Source organism: Electrophorus electricus, chromosome 12 (assembly GCF_041902795.1).
Source record: "Electrophorus electricus isolate QZ-2024a chromosome 12, ASM4190279v1, whole genome shotgun sequence".
NCBI lineage: Eukaryota > Metazoa > Chordata > Actinopteri > Gymnotiformes > Gymnotidae > Electrophorus > Electrophorus electricus.
This window is the reverse complement of record NC_137508.1, coordinates 8,087,420-8,100,190: the sequence shown is the minus strand read 5'-3', so window position 1 is coordinate 8,100,190 and position 12,771 is coordinate 8,087,420. Positions and strand designations below refer to the sequence as shown.

At 39.9% G+C, this 12,771-nt stretch overlaps 1 protein-coding gene across 8 annotated transcripts in view; it reads left to right on the top strand.

The window, feature by feature from the left end:
* Positions 1–12,771, top strand: part of zgc:171482 (zinc finger protein) — an 81,138-nt gene that overhangs the window by 33,680 nt on the left and 34,687 nt on the right. For 6 of the 8 annotated variants that reach the window (XR_003411746.3, XR_014126285.1, XM_081724118.1 and 3 more), the window contains one exon: positions 4,895–4,991. Coding sequence is in view for 5 of the 8 variants with exons in the window: in XM_081724118.1 (XP_081580244.1) it covers positions 4,895–4,991 (97 nt within the window). In the remaining 3 variants the exon portion in view is untranslated. Of the gene's footprint in view, positions 1–4,894; positions 4,992–5,343; positions 6,755–12,771 lie in introns of those variants that run through there. The other 2 variants (XR_003411743.3, XM_081724121.1) reach the window with 2 other exon arrangements.

The window sequence follows — 12,771 nt, the reverse complement described above, 5'->3', positions numbered from 1 at the left end:
ATGCACACACATCCTACACTTAATTTTCTCCAGTGACTTGACTGGAAGACCTCCCACTTGTTCAGCCCATCAGCAAAGTGACTACTGGAAGATTACAGCCCACAGTCTTGCCTGTTTATGAGGAAACCACTTCAGTGTAATGGGCTCCCAGCGGAGGCTTTATTTTGATGTTGAGGACATGGGGACAAAGGATGGCCCTCATCTGCTTTTAGCCAGGTATATTCATTTTCTCTGGAAAAAAAAGGAGAAAGAGAACAGGCAAATGCTCTACTACTATGAATACTGCTGCTACTGCTTGGAATCTGTAAAAAAGGACAAGGACTCAGGGATGCACCTAGATTATTTAATACCGTCTGTTAAATACAGACAAAGAGAGGACTCTCTAGGGATATAGTGAACAAGGACAAACAAATAAAAAGTGATATTTTTCCTACTGCAGCATGTCTACTAAACCTAAAGGCCATTATTTAGTTACAGTCTTTGTATTTTAACATGTGGACATACTTTGGCATAAGCTCGATTTACTCCTGGGTGGACCACTGGTCATGGAGACTTCTATGAAAGAGCCCTGTCCTGCTTGTGTGAGTTGGCCTGCTTGCATCCCTCTATGTGATGGAACAATCCTTCCAGCTGCCCCTGAGAGACTTGGAAAACTCATTACTGCAAGGAAGAGGAAATGGAATGAGCAAGCATTGCCTCTTCCTGCTATACATTACCATGATGATGTGCTGTGTTCCAAATGAGAGTCACCTTGGACAGTTGTGCATAAGTGTGCACCAAAAGACACATGAAATTTTATTGTATTCTGCTGTATATTTTATCATCATTCTTCAGTGGCAACATTTTTGATCAAGGACACATTTTTAAAGAATGAAGGAATACATCGTTTTTTCATTAATGGTATCCTTATCTCTGTGTGTAATGGCGAAGCTAATTTTACAGTGTATGCAAGTTTTTTCTCTCTCTTTCAAAACTTGTGAAAAACAACTAGGCAAGCCTAGTTTGGTGGACTGCCATCCACTTTGCAGCATTTGTTTTTTTTTACATGGCAACAGTACGACATCTATGGTGCTTGGAAATCTATGATAGAAGCATAGCTGTTGAGTGGTCTTCTGTGTCATACAGCTGAGTGTAATGTGTCAGAAGCTGGCCAGATGCTCACAGATTATTTTTGTAAGGAAAAACAGTTCCGTCGTGACTATTAAATGCGAATCAGATGGTTGACCTGTCAGTACACACAGAAAAGTTATATAATTTACATAATTCATCATATCAGAATTATGTAAATATTTATTTTATTCTCATGACAGTGAACAAGAATAGTACTGCTTTGAGTGCCATATATTTTGGTGTGGCAATTCTGTAATTCCCTGACAAGTATGTCTGCTTCCTCATCCATGAATTTTTGTTTGTTCTGCCACTGCTGCACATTCACTGCCATGACAAAATGTCACTGCACTGTTTTGCCAGCACATCACACAGCTCACCTTTTAAAGAGAATAAGAGGAGTTCATCTGATTGGATATTGCAGAGGCACACCTAACCACACCTCCCAATCATGTATTCAGTGAATTCCAAGATCCTTTTGTAATTACATTGCTCTGTGCAGGATTAATGCCTCTGCCGTCATTCATGAAAATAGCCAACAACATTTCTGCCACACCCACACGTGCTTGCACCATGGTCTTAAGCCTTATTTCTGCACTTGCGCTGTGTCTATGAAAATATGGCCTCAGGAATACAGAAAAATCTGAAAACATAATTAAACAGGGCTTCAGGAGTTTGGAAAGCAGTAGGAAGACCGGGAAAAAGAATTAAGATGACTCCCCTGGAGAACCTATAATTGTGAGAGTAGTGTTGAAACAACTGAGAAGGGGGAAGATCAGTCAGGGAATGTACCACTAAATGAAAGCAAAGGTGAGATTGTATGGGAAGAGGCATGAGCCTCCCTGCAGGTACAGCTCTGGAGAGTTTGTATTGAGAGCAGGTAGTACAGGATGCAACAAACCTATGGATATCAGCTAACATATTTTCCCACCAATACATACTAGGCAAAAAGCAGCTGGATACAGGTTTCATCAAGACGGCGAGAAGAAAGGGACAAATTTGGTGGTTAGGTGGTTTCTGAATGTGACAGGGACATATCTTTTACCTAGAGGCTACTGGCCAGTATGTGGCAGAGAGTTCCTTCATGCTTTTGAATATGTCAATGGCTACTGTTGTTCACTTTGTTTCATTTATTCACAAGGGAAACAGGAGAAAACCAGCTTGGTATGTATACAGTATATATGGCAATACTTTGCATCAGGAAACTGAACAGAAATCAAAAGTGAATACAGGTACACAAAGTCAGCAGTCTGGTGATTGAATTTACATTGAATTTGGCTTTTCTATAAGTTCCTTATTGACTACTAACTCAATAACCTTTAAAGGTCTTAGTTCATTAACAGTGTAGAATTGTTCCTTGTCTAGACAGGTCTACACTGTTTTCTGGGTCTTTTATGTTATATTGTATAATTTGTAAGATAGTTATGATGTATTAATTTATTGTCATCATAAACTATAATGTTGAATCCATCTAATGTAAGGCTTTACATTAGATGGATTCAACATTATAGTTTATGATGACAATAAATTTATACATCATAACTATCTTACAAATTATACAATATAACATAAAAGACCCAGAAAACAGTGTAGACCTGTCTAGAAACTTTTAGATTTTGGAACCAGATTCCTGGAATGCTCCTTTTTCCTGATAGCAGTTACTAGAAAAAAATAATTAGATTTTTGGACTGCTGTCTGAAAAAATAAGAGCTACATCTTTGCCTACTGGCAATACTCAGTAGTAAACTTTCAACCCCTCCCTGATGAAACATTCATCAGCCTGGGCTTGCTTTCTTTCTCTCTTTTTCTCTCTCTCTCTCTCTCTCTCTCTCTCACTGTTTATATATATATATATATATATATATATATATATATATATATATATATATATATATATATATATATATATATATATATATATACATGGTTCTTTGTGGTATTCATGAATTGTTTAATTACCAGGGATTATAAACAGCTGTGGTTCCTTGATAGACAGGTTTATTATCATCCATATTAGGTCATCAGGGCTCCACCATGTAGGAAATATTGATCAAGAGTACTTATTAACAGAAATAAATGCTTGGAATTGTACATAAGTGCTTCTGGTAATACATCAGTATGTTTCACAGCCAGTTCCTATAGCCAATGACTCTTTTCACTGCACCTTATTTGCTATGCTTGTCAGTTCAGTGATATGTTCCCTCTGAATAAGAACAGCTATGCAGATGTGTTTGAGGCTTCAACACACAGTAGATAGCATCACCATCTGTTTGGTCTGTTGGTGGAATGAATGAAGGAATCATCCCAATGTCCAAGTTTCTTGCTACAACAGTGCCTCAGGAAACATAGGTAGCATATGATTCCTGAAAACAAACCTAAGTAAACTAAATATAAGAAGCAATCATAGTATAAAATATGTACACATATTTGCCTTATATGTGATATTGTTTTGTATATTTATAGAATTTAGGATTATTATAATACATTGTGAAACAGCATGGTTTACTGGTCATACACCAAGATTATGAAATTCACCATAGTCTAAAGAATGATAGCTTTCAAATGATACTCTCCCATGCCAATATAATCGTGATGCAATGATTTTGGGAAACTAAAGGGAAGTGAGTGAAAGTGAGTAAAGAATCATTCCAGAGTCAGCAATTCGCATCAAGCACAGTACCCCAAGAAACCAAGGTACCTTAAATATGGATTTATACTGAAACATTTTAAACTATTGCACCTCAATACGTGGGTGAATTATGTACTAATAATGACCTCCCTGATGCAGGGTGTCATCCCTGTTCATGACTCATGCCAAAACCTGTTAGTTTTATTAAACATTTGGTTTAAAAGCCAACAGAGTGTCCTTAATATCACTTAGAAGAAGATAGAAGCAGCTCTCTTGGTAGAAGTTAAGTGTTGTGCAGAATTTTCAACAGAAATAAATGTTGTCAGAAATAACTCTGCAGATGTCTAACTGAAATGAAGCCACTACATGGAGTCATGTGGTTCCTCTGTATGTGACAAAAAGTGTTGCACCTCTCCAGCCCCCCTCTATATCTATCTATCTATCTATCTATCTATCTATCTATCTATCTATCTATCTATCTATCTATCTATCTATCTATCTATCTATCTATCTATCTATCTATCTATCTGTCTGTCTGTCTGTCTGTCTGTCTGTCTGTCTGTCTGTCTGTTTGTCTCTTGCTCTCTTTTTTATCTCATTCTTCTCATCCATCCATTTATTTTTTGGGCCACTGCTGTTCTGTACCACCTGCAAACCCCTTCATTAGCACACATCTGTTTTGCTCCCAGTGCAGGGCTGTGCACGTGGCTTCTCTCTATTCTGCTAAACCATCCAATCCATTTTCCCTCAAATCAAAAGGTCACTAGGACAAAAAAAAAAATCTTCAAATGCTAATACACACTTGAAATTTCAAGAGATTGAAAAGAGGTATTTTAATAGGAATTGATTACCAAGAGAACTGGCTTGATAATGTTTTCATTGATGTTATCAATTGGTATACTGACAATACATTAATTTTTCAAGCGAGTAATTGTTACACGGAATGGAGTACAAGAACAGTCTGCAGCCTAAATATAGATTTTCTCATCATAGATTGAAGCAGTGATATAAACCAATCACAAATGAACAAAAGCACACAAAATGTTGTTGCTATTGATGTAAAAGAATGAAGCAAATATAACTCATATTTTGCTCCCATTACCACAGCATTCATCTTTAACAATGATGGTGACATATTTCTATGGCTATGTGTTGCAGGCTTGCGCAGTAGTTACTCTTGCAGTGTGTGTAAGGTGGTTCTGAACTCCATTGAGCAGTACCATGCACACCTCCAGGGCTCCAAGCACCAAAACAAGTGAGTGAACTTTACTTCACTTATCCCTCCATTTAAACAAAAATCTTTTCTCTCAGAAATTTCAGAGGGTTTTTATTTGTTTGCTTGTTTTAAATATGTGCTTTTAACATTAAATACTGGACAAAAATTGCATCTGGTTGACTTCCACTATACACAGAACTACCTCACAACCCTTACAGGCCACTGTGGCATAAACTGGAGAACTGCCATTGACAAAAAAGTTTTGTCTGAACTACAACCAGTTAAACATGCTATTTTGTTTTCTATACTGTATTATGTGAATGGGACTGTGATGGATAAGGATTGCCACCTGTGAGTATGATTAACGCAGCTGCTTATTTTGCTTTGCCAGAGCCTCAAATGTGACATGCTGCGGTGTTCTGCTGAGCTAGAGTTTGCCTTCAAATTCCCTCTCGCTGCTAAAGTGGAAGGTATCATAGGCACTGTGATTTAGCAATGGGAAGAACAGACGTGTCTAGAAGAATATACTGAAAGACAAAGAAGGAGAGAATAATGACAAAAGTGTGAGAAAAGGAAGAGCAAGTAAGAGAGAGAGAGTGAGAGAAAGAGAGAGAGAGAGAGAGAGAGAGAGAGAGAGAGAGAGAGAGAGAGAAACAGAAAGAGAGGAAGAGAGGAACATCCCTGCTGTGCAGATCATGATGGCATGCTCAGCTGACAGAGATAGACTATGCTTCATAATTCAGGCACACAGTGAGCTTTTTTACTCTCCCTTCACAGCAATAGTATTTTTATGGTACACAGCTAGTCTAATTCTACACCCTACGTGAGGAGACTGTAACTACTAAATCAGTAACAGTGGCCCCCTAATTGCTCTTCACAATCAACCAGTTGATTAGCGTGCCAACACAGCCAGAGGTGTGGAGAAGGGAGAGGAGAACACAAGCTGAAAGCCAAATCACCACTGTCTTTTAGTTTGTCCCATCATTCATGGTAATTACAGCTACATCCTCTCTAATAAGAAATCTCTAAAGGCATAGAAGTATATTGGAGAAAGGGTACCGTTAACCACTAGTCCAGTGGGTCCATTGCTGTGCTTTCTGAACCATCTTGTTTACCTCGGGCATTTAGCTGTTTTGCTTTAGCATGTTTGTTGAACGAGGCTTTTTCCTTGAACACCTCCGCAGTAAATCAGAGCACAGCAGGAATGTGTTTCGTAGGAGGAAGAGTCCTCAGATCTTTGCCTAGATACAAGCAGCCATCTGCTACAGACTATATTAACCTGCTCTGATTATAGTTATGATCAACTATTTTTTTTCCTTAACTAGAATAGTTGAAATAGTTTATCATTAATTTTATGAAGCTATGTTGCCCTAAACTGTTACTGTCCAGAAATATGGTAAATATATATAAAATATGTATTACATGTTAATTGAAATATATATAATACAATTTAACCTATAAAATTATATATTTTGAGCTCCTAAGTGCTGTCTATTGGTACTGCAAGCATTTTCTGAAACCCTTTATACTTAATGTAATTTCTTATTTATGTCATTCTTTAGTAGGCCAGGCAAGCCAGTTGTTAATCAGAGATTACTTTCTAAATATGCTATGGTCATTTATGCCTCTGATGACAGACCAAAGCTGTTCAGACATTTGTCATTACTGTGCTCCCTCGAAGTGCTTGAAATTAGTTTCTCATCATTCTCAAATAAATTTGTGTTCTGACATTTTATATATACTATCGGCCTAGTCAGTAGGTAACTTAACATCAAATGAAAGGTTCCAATAATCCATTCTGGCATTCTTAATACAACTGCAAGAGGCCACTGGCTGTATTTCCTTTTATATAAAAAGATGTTGTTTTGGAACCTAGTTTTGGATTTGAAAGCCAATTATGTAACATATTAGAAAGATATGATGTTACTATTTCAATCCTAAATATTTTTTCTATTGAAAGTTTAATTACTTTAAATTAAATTATTCCTCATTACTGTGAAGAAATGTGATGGATTAAAATGTTTCTATAGTTAAGTTACAGTAGAAAGTTATTTTTCCAGCCATGGAACTGGGATGGAGCATTTCAAGTATAATCCTAAAGTCAGCAATTGTTTAGAAAACCTTCACAAAACTAGCAGGTATTTTTGCAGCCTCATCATAAAATAGACTGGCATTCCTCAAGATTCATGACAACAAGGAAACCAAGTGCTGCCTTGCGGGTGGTGGCAAGGAGATTAATTTTCACCAGGACATTTTAACAGACAAGTAACAGCCATATTAACATTTTAATAGACAAATGAAAATGAACAGCCCTTAACAACCATCTCTTCACCCTGCGCGTTTGGACACATATAGGGCCTAGTGCACACACAGACAATGATTACAAAACTAAGAAATTCCGATAAATCACCTTTTCTTGAGAACCTTACTGAGGCCTTATTTTACTGAGGCTTTATTTTCTATAAATGTTATTTCTAGGTTTGTCTTTAAGTTTTAATTGCCTTAAGTTTAAATTGATATACTTTACAAGTACCTTTACTATCAGGATTATAAAATAATAATTAATTTATTCGGTTTTACTCACTAACCATCTGTCCCTCATCTTTCCAAAAATCCTAAATAGATGTAAAGGCAATGGCAAAATAAATCTAATTAATAAATCTAAAATAAATTAAGTATTACATAAATTAATCTAGAAATTAATAAATTATGTACCATGTTTCAAAAATAAGCATTGTGTAGCAAGCACACTACTTGCCAAGAAACATGACTTCCTGTTACAGGTCTCTCTCAGGAAGACAGGTGTCATCACCAGTTGTGACAGTTGTGATCTAGGGCCACTGTGTGATTTAAGGCCTCTGTAGCTTTAAAATGCCCTCTGTAAGATCATGTACAGGTCATTATGGCAGTTACTGATATCATATGAACAATTAGCAATAATTTTTTCAGTGCAAAAATAAAGGTTGTTTCTGATGTTCCAGGACGATATTTCTGATATTGCTATTCTACATCATAAAGCTCAGTATATCAGTGATTAATATACTGTGCATCATAAAAGCTTTGTTTTGTTCCTTCTTCATGGCATTAAATAAAACAAGGGTAATATTCAGCCTAAAGGAACTGGTGCTAATGTGAATGAAATTGATTTTAGCATACACTTTCTGCAATCTAAATCACTCAAGAATATCTCCTTCAATATGAAGCAGCCATTTATGACACAAATTGGCACATATTGTTGATCTCCATTTTTGTCAGTTTAAACATTAAGATAAATACTTTCATAATAAATATGTTGAATTTACAGAGTCACAGACCGATTTTCTATCTTCTTCGTGCTCCATGCTAGTGTTACCTAATTGAAGTGTTCTGTGTTGAGCAACAGTGATGGTCCAATATGCATCAGCCATAATTCTCCAGCTGCAAAATGGGCAGAACATTTAAGAAAGTCTTCTTGTGGGTTAGCAGAAAGAGAGCAATTGCATACAGCTTGACACTCTCTGCTGCAGCTCATGGTCCACATCAGTCCCAAAATTACTACCCATCAGTAATACAGACCCTGGGATGCTTTAGTGCCATGTTAAAATAGAGACATAAAGGTCATGTTTTAAACTTAGAAGTCACTGCTAGTCAGTGTCACTACCACTCCACTCAACTCTGGGAACTGGTTTCTCAAAGTGGACAGCATCCCTTGGTTTCTCTGGTGATGAAGGGCAGGCAACCTGCAGGAACCAGGGTGAGGTTATTTATAACTGCAGGACCTCCCGTCCAGCCAGCCTCTCTGCTAACCATGCTCACTGACCTTTGCCTGGGCTCGTTGGGGCTGGTCTCTCTGTTCAAAGCAGAAGAGCTGGTGCAATGAGGTCAGCCATGACTGGGCTGCCACATCTAGTTATCTGTGCTTGACTGCCTCTGGGCAGCACTGCCCTCCACTGGGGGGCTCATGGGCTAACACCGAAGGAGAGTTACATGGTTCTGCTGTCCAGGCTCCCTCCCAGGGGAATGGCAGGGGGTCCTTCAATAGCTACAAGCCATTAGTACCACCAGGGTACTGGCCATCATTTACTTTAGTGTGATACTGTAGAAAGGTCCTTGATTCTTATTTTGTCACCCTGCTAATGCCCTGGATCTCGTGATACTAAAGCTCAACCAAACACACTCAGCACCCAGCCTCTATCATTACCAAATACACTGACCTCTTTAACCAACAGCCTCAGACATTGTATAAGGACTGAATTGTTTCTGTAAGCAAAGGACTCTTTTTTGTATGCCCTTAGCTTAGTCATTCATTCCTGTCCCAGCTCATTCTCATCCCTAAACACACACTCTGAGTTGGCCTTAAAAAATCCCTCTACCAACATTTATTATCTGAAACTTACCAGCAGCCCTAATCTCCCAAAAATGGCACTGTTTCCTCTTAATTTTGCATTCTTTTATCTGGACGTTTGGTGCTGCCCTAGTAGTACATTTCTTGTACTGTAGATGAAAACAAGCTAGAATTAAAGCTATGCATGTGGGTGCTGAAAGCACTTGCCATTCACTGATACGTCCCTCTGCCCACACTATACATGCACATACACACTCCTCTCTTTTTGCTGAGTATGGTCTCTTATCTCCTTTGCAGCTGAGAAGCACACAGGTCTGCTCTTCTATGATTACACACCTGTTATCTTAAAGGCAGCCCGGCTCGGCATCTGCTACATCACCCTGAGGCCAGGCGACTGCATCTGTCCCCTCTTTTATGGGAATTTTACTGCATGCCCTGAGGCTGTAGACTGGATAAGGCAGTGATTTAGTGTTGGCAGCAGTGCAGCCAAAAGCAGGAATACAGACAACAAAGCATTTTACTGCAAATAGCAGGGGGACAGCAGGGCACCAGGATGGGGATGAGGCAGTATCCATCTTCTGGCATGATGATAGCAACAGGGTGCAGGGATGTTGGGAGGCAGCTACCGTGAGGAGAAGGAATAGAGGCATCCCGATCCTCCTGCACCTCCTAGTTAAAGAGAACATGGACAAAGCAGTGGAAAGAAAACCGCTTAAAAGGAGAAATAAATAATATACACAATAGAGAAATGGGTTCTGTGCTCCTGGAGAGTGCAAGAGAATGTGTGATACAGAGAGTGCAAGGGAGGCTGCTTAAATAGACTTGTTGTTTGATTAGTTGGGAGCATTGTAATCTGAGCTTTCAGGACAAGTGTTTAGCTCTGCAGATTCTTCCATCGATCCCCCAGGCTGCCTGGAACACGCTAGGGGGTTCCAGCTCATTGGTCTCTCCCTACCTCTGTAATCACTCTCCCTGAGCAGCACACTCCCATTACACAGATGAAACCCCTAGAAGTACACCAGAGGAGGCAGCTCACAGAGTGGAACGATGCAGTTCCTGCTGCCGGAGTCCCGATCTGTGTTACCCATGGGTGAAAAAAAAGGCTTGGTGACCCATTTCCTGCTGTGAGAACAATTCTAATTTCCAGATAGAGGATGCATAGGGGTGGTAACACAAGTCAGCTTGTGAGCTTTCCTCCCCCCGCAGAAGTGACAGGTTATAGAGCTTGAAAAGAAATCCACATAAATCATAGCATGTCAGTGCTGTAAATGGATGCATTGGCTTTAAAAGCTAGGTCATTCCTGGACATTCCCATGGGACATTTAAAATGTCCTGACTTGCTTACAGGGATTAATTCTAATAGAAGATAGTTGTTTGAACTCAGGCATAAAGGCATTTTACTTTTGCCTTGTTTTATGTGTCTATGTGCTGTCCCTCATGCAGCCAAGCATAGGCTGGAAGCCTGGCTTTGGAGTTAATACCCTCATGTCCCCAGGGGCCTGTGGGCCATAGGCCTGAGGCTGAGGCTCCACCCTCTGCAGAGCACTGAGCAGACTGGAAGAGCCTCACTTTGTGTAAGGAGCTTTGGCGAGGGGACGTGAGCTCGGCTGCCAGTCGCTGGGGATTAGTTCTTTGCACTGCTGCACAGGCATAAAGAGACTGGCTGTAAAATCCCATTTCTCACCCTGTCCTTCAGAAGTGGCCTGTTAATCTCTCTTGCCCCTCTTTTGCAACATCCAAAAGTGTGGCAAAGAAAAACTTGCAGCCTACAGTGAAGAAGAAGCTACTCTCAGTCACTGCCTGTGAATTGTTTCATTACCGCAGGCCAATGAGCAAGTAAGACAATGATCCTTGAGTTGGTGGTAGCAAAAAACAATTCTATTTAAACTTTGAAGAGTGTGAGACTTCAAAAACCATTGGATTGTTAATTTTTAATTGTACCTGCCAATGTGTTTTAGTAATATATTAATTATTTCTCAATCATAGCTTATAGTGCAGTCAAGGTCACTTTTCTTGGTAAAACAAAACAAAACTATATGCACTGAAAAACAAATAACTTATTAACAAATAAAAACCATAATAAAATAAGCAGATATATTAAAGTAACATTACAATTACACCAAAAGCTTTTTTCTATTGCCAGTGATGACTTCTACATCAGAAACTTAACCTCAAGGATCTATGCCCCAAAGCTTACTTACTGAGATTCCGTTATTACTCAGCTCTGAATGATGTCTCGTTCATACCTCTACAGTACAAACAAAGGAACAATAAATGAAATAACTTTTAGACCTAATGAACAATCCCCTTTTGATGATTACTTACCCAGCAGGATCCTGCAGCAACTATTCCATATCACCAGTTTTCTACTGGAAAGACTTCCAGATAGTTTGCTGGCATATTCCAGAGAAGTGGAATCTTATCCTAGTTTTTGAGTTACCAATAAAAACATTGTTTGTGAATCTCCAACTGAGACCCTTGGAGATTTTTTATTACCTTCCTAAACATCATCCTCACTTCATAAGGGAAACAAATAAATGTACACTCTTCTTGAAACAAGCCTTACATCTTAATTTGTTTTACATTTCTTAATTACTTTGCTAAAAGCAGGCTTTCTGGTATAAGTTTCTAATAGTCAATTGATTAATTATTATGATCAAGTAGTTTTTGGTGCTAGTATGATGCCAATAATTCCAGAGGACATAGTATTCATAATAACTTGTATTAAAAACAGTGAATGTAACAGCACAGACTGCCGCAGGGGCACCCAAGGGCCACAGCTCCCAATGTGTCCATCCCTGGGACAGCGAGCCCCAGGCCACCATGTAAACATTGACACAAGCATACACAAGGCACGGCAAAGCTTGATGCCCACCCAAAACAAGGCAGGCTAGGAGCCGCCAAAAAAGGAGATCTCTCAGCACATGAGTGGGAAAGGCAAAGTCCGTGCCTCTCCCAGGGCACTGTGGGTGCACACAACGACAGGTAGATGCACCTACAGACAATCAAAAAAGGCACACAGAAGCAGCACCTGCTGGCTGCGTGCAGGGCACGCAGAGGGGCACGTTCTCACTGGGTCTTGATGTGCTGCTACGGCCTACGCCCCCACCTATTGCCAGCAGCCCAGGGAGAGCCCATTGTAGAGGTGACACCCTTGAGGCAGTCCTCCTCCTGGGCTTTGGGCAGACCTGTCCAGTGCTCATGGCCTGTACATGGAACACAGGGAACACAGACAATAGCAGCGCTACCCAGGGACCTAGCCGACTCCACTAGACCACCTATGTAATGGTCCAAGTGGAGCCACTGAGCTCCCCATTGTCCTGGCTCGGTAGTACTAGCTCCCCCCCCAAGAAATTCCTGAGGTGGTTCCCCTCCTTGGCTGCAACAGACTCTTGCCTCCTCCTCTGGAGTGGCCACAAGCTCTGGTCGTGGTCCTCTCCCCAACATCCAGGGATCCAGGCAGCAGGTTGGGATGTTGGCAGTAGGAGCCCTTGG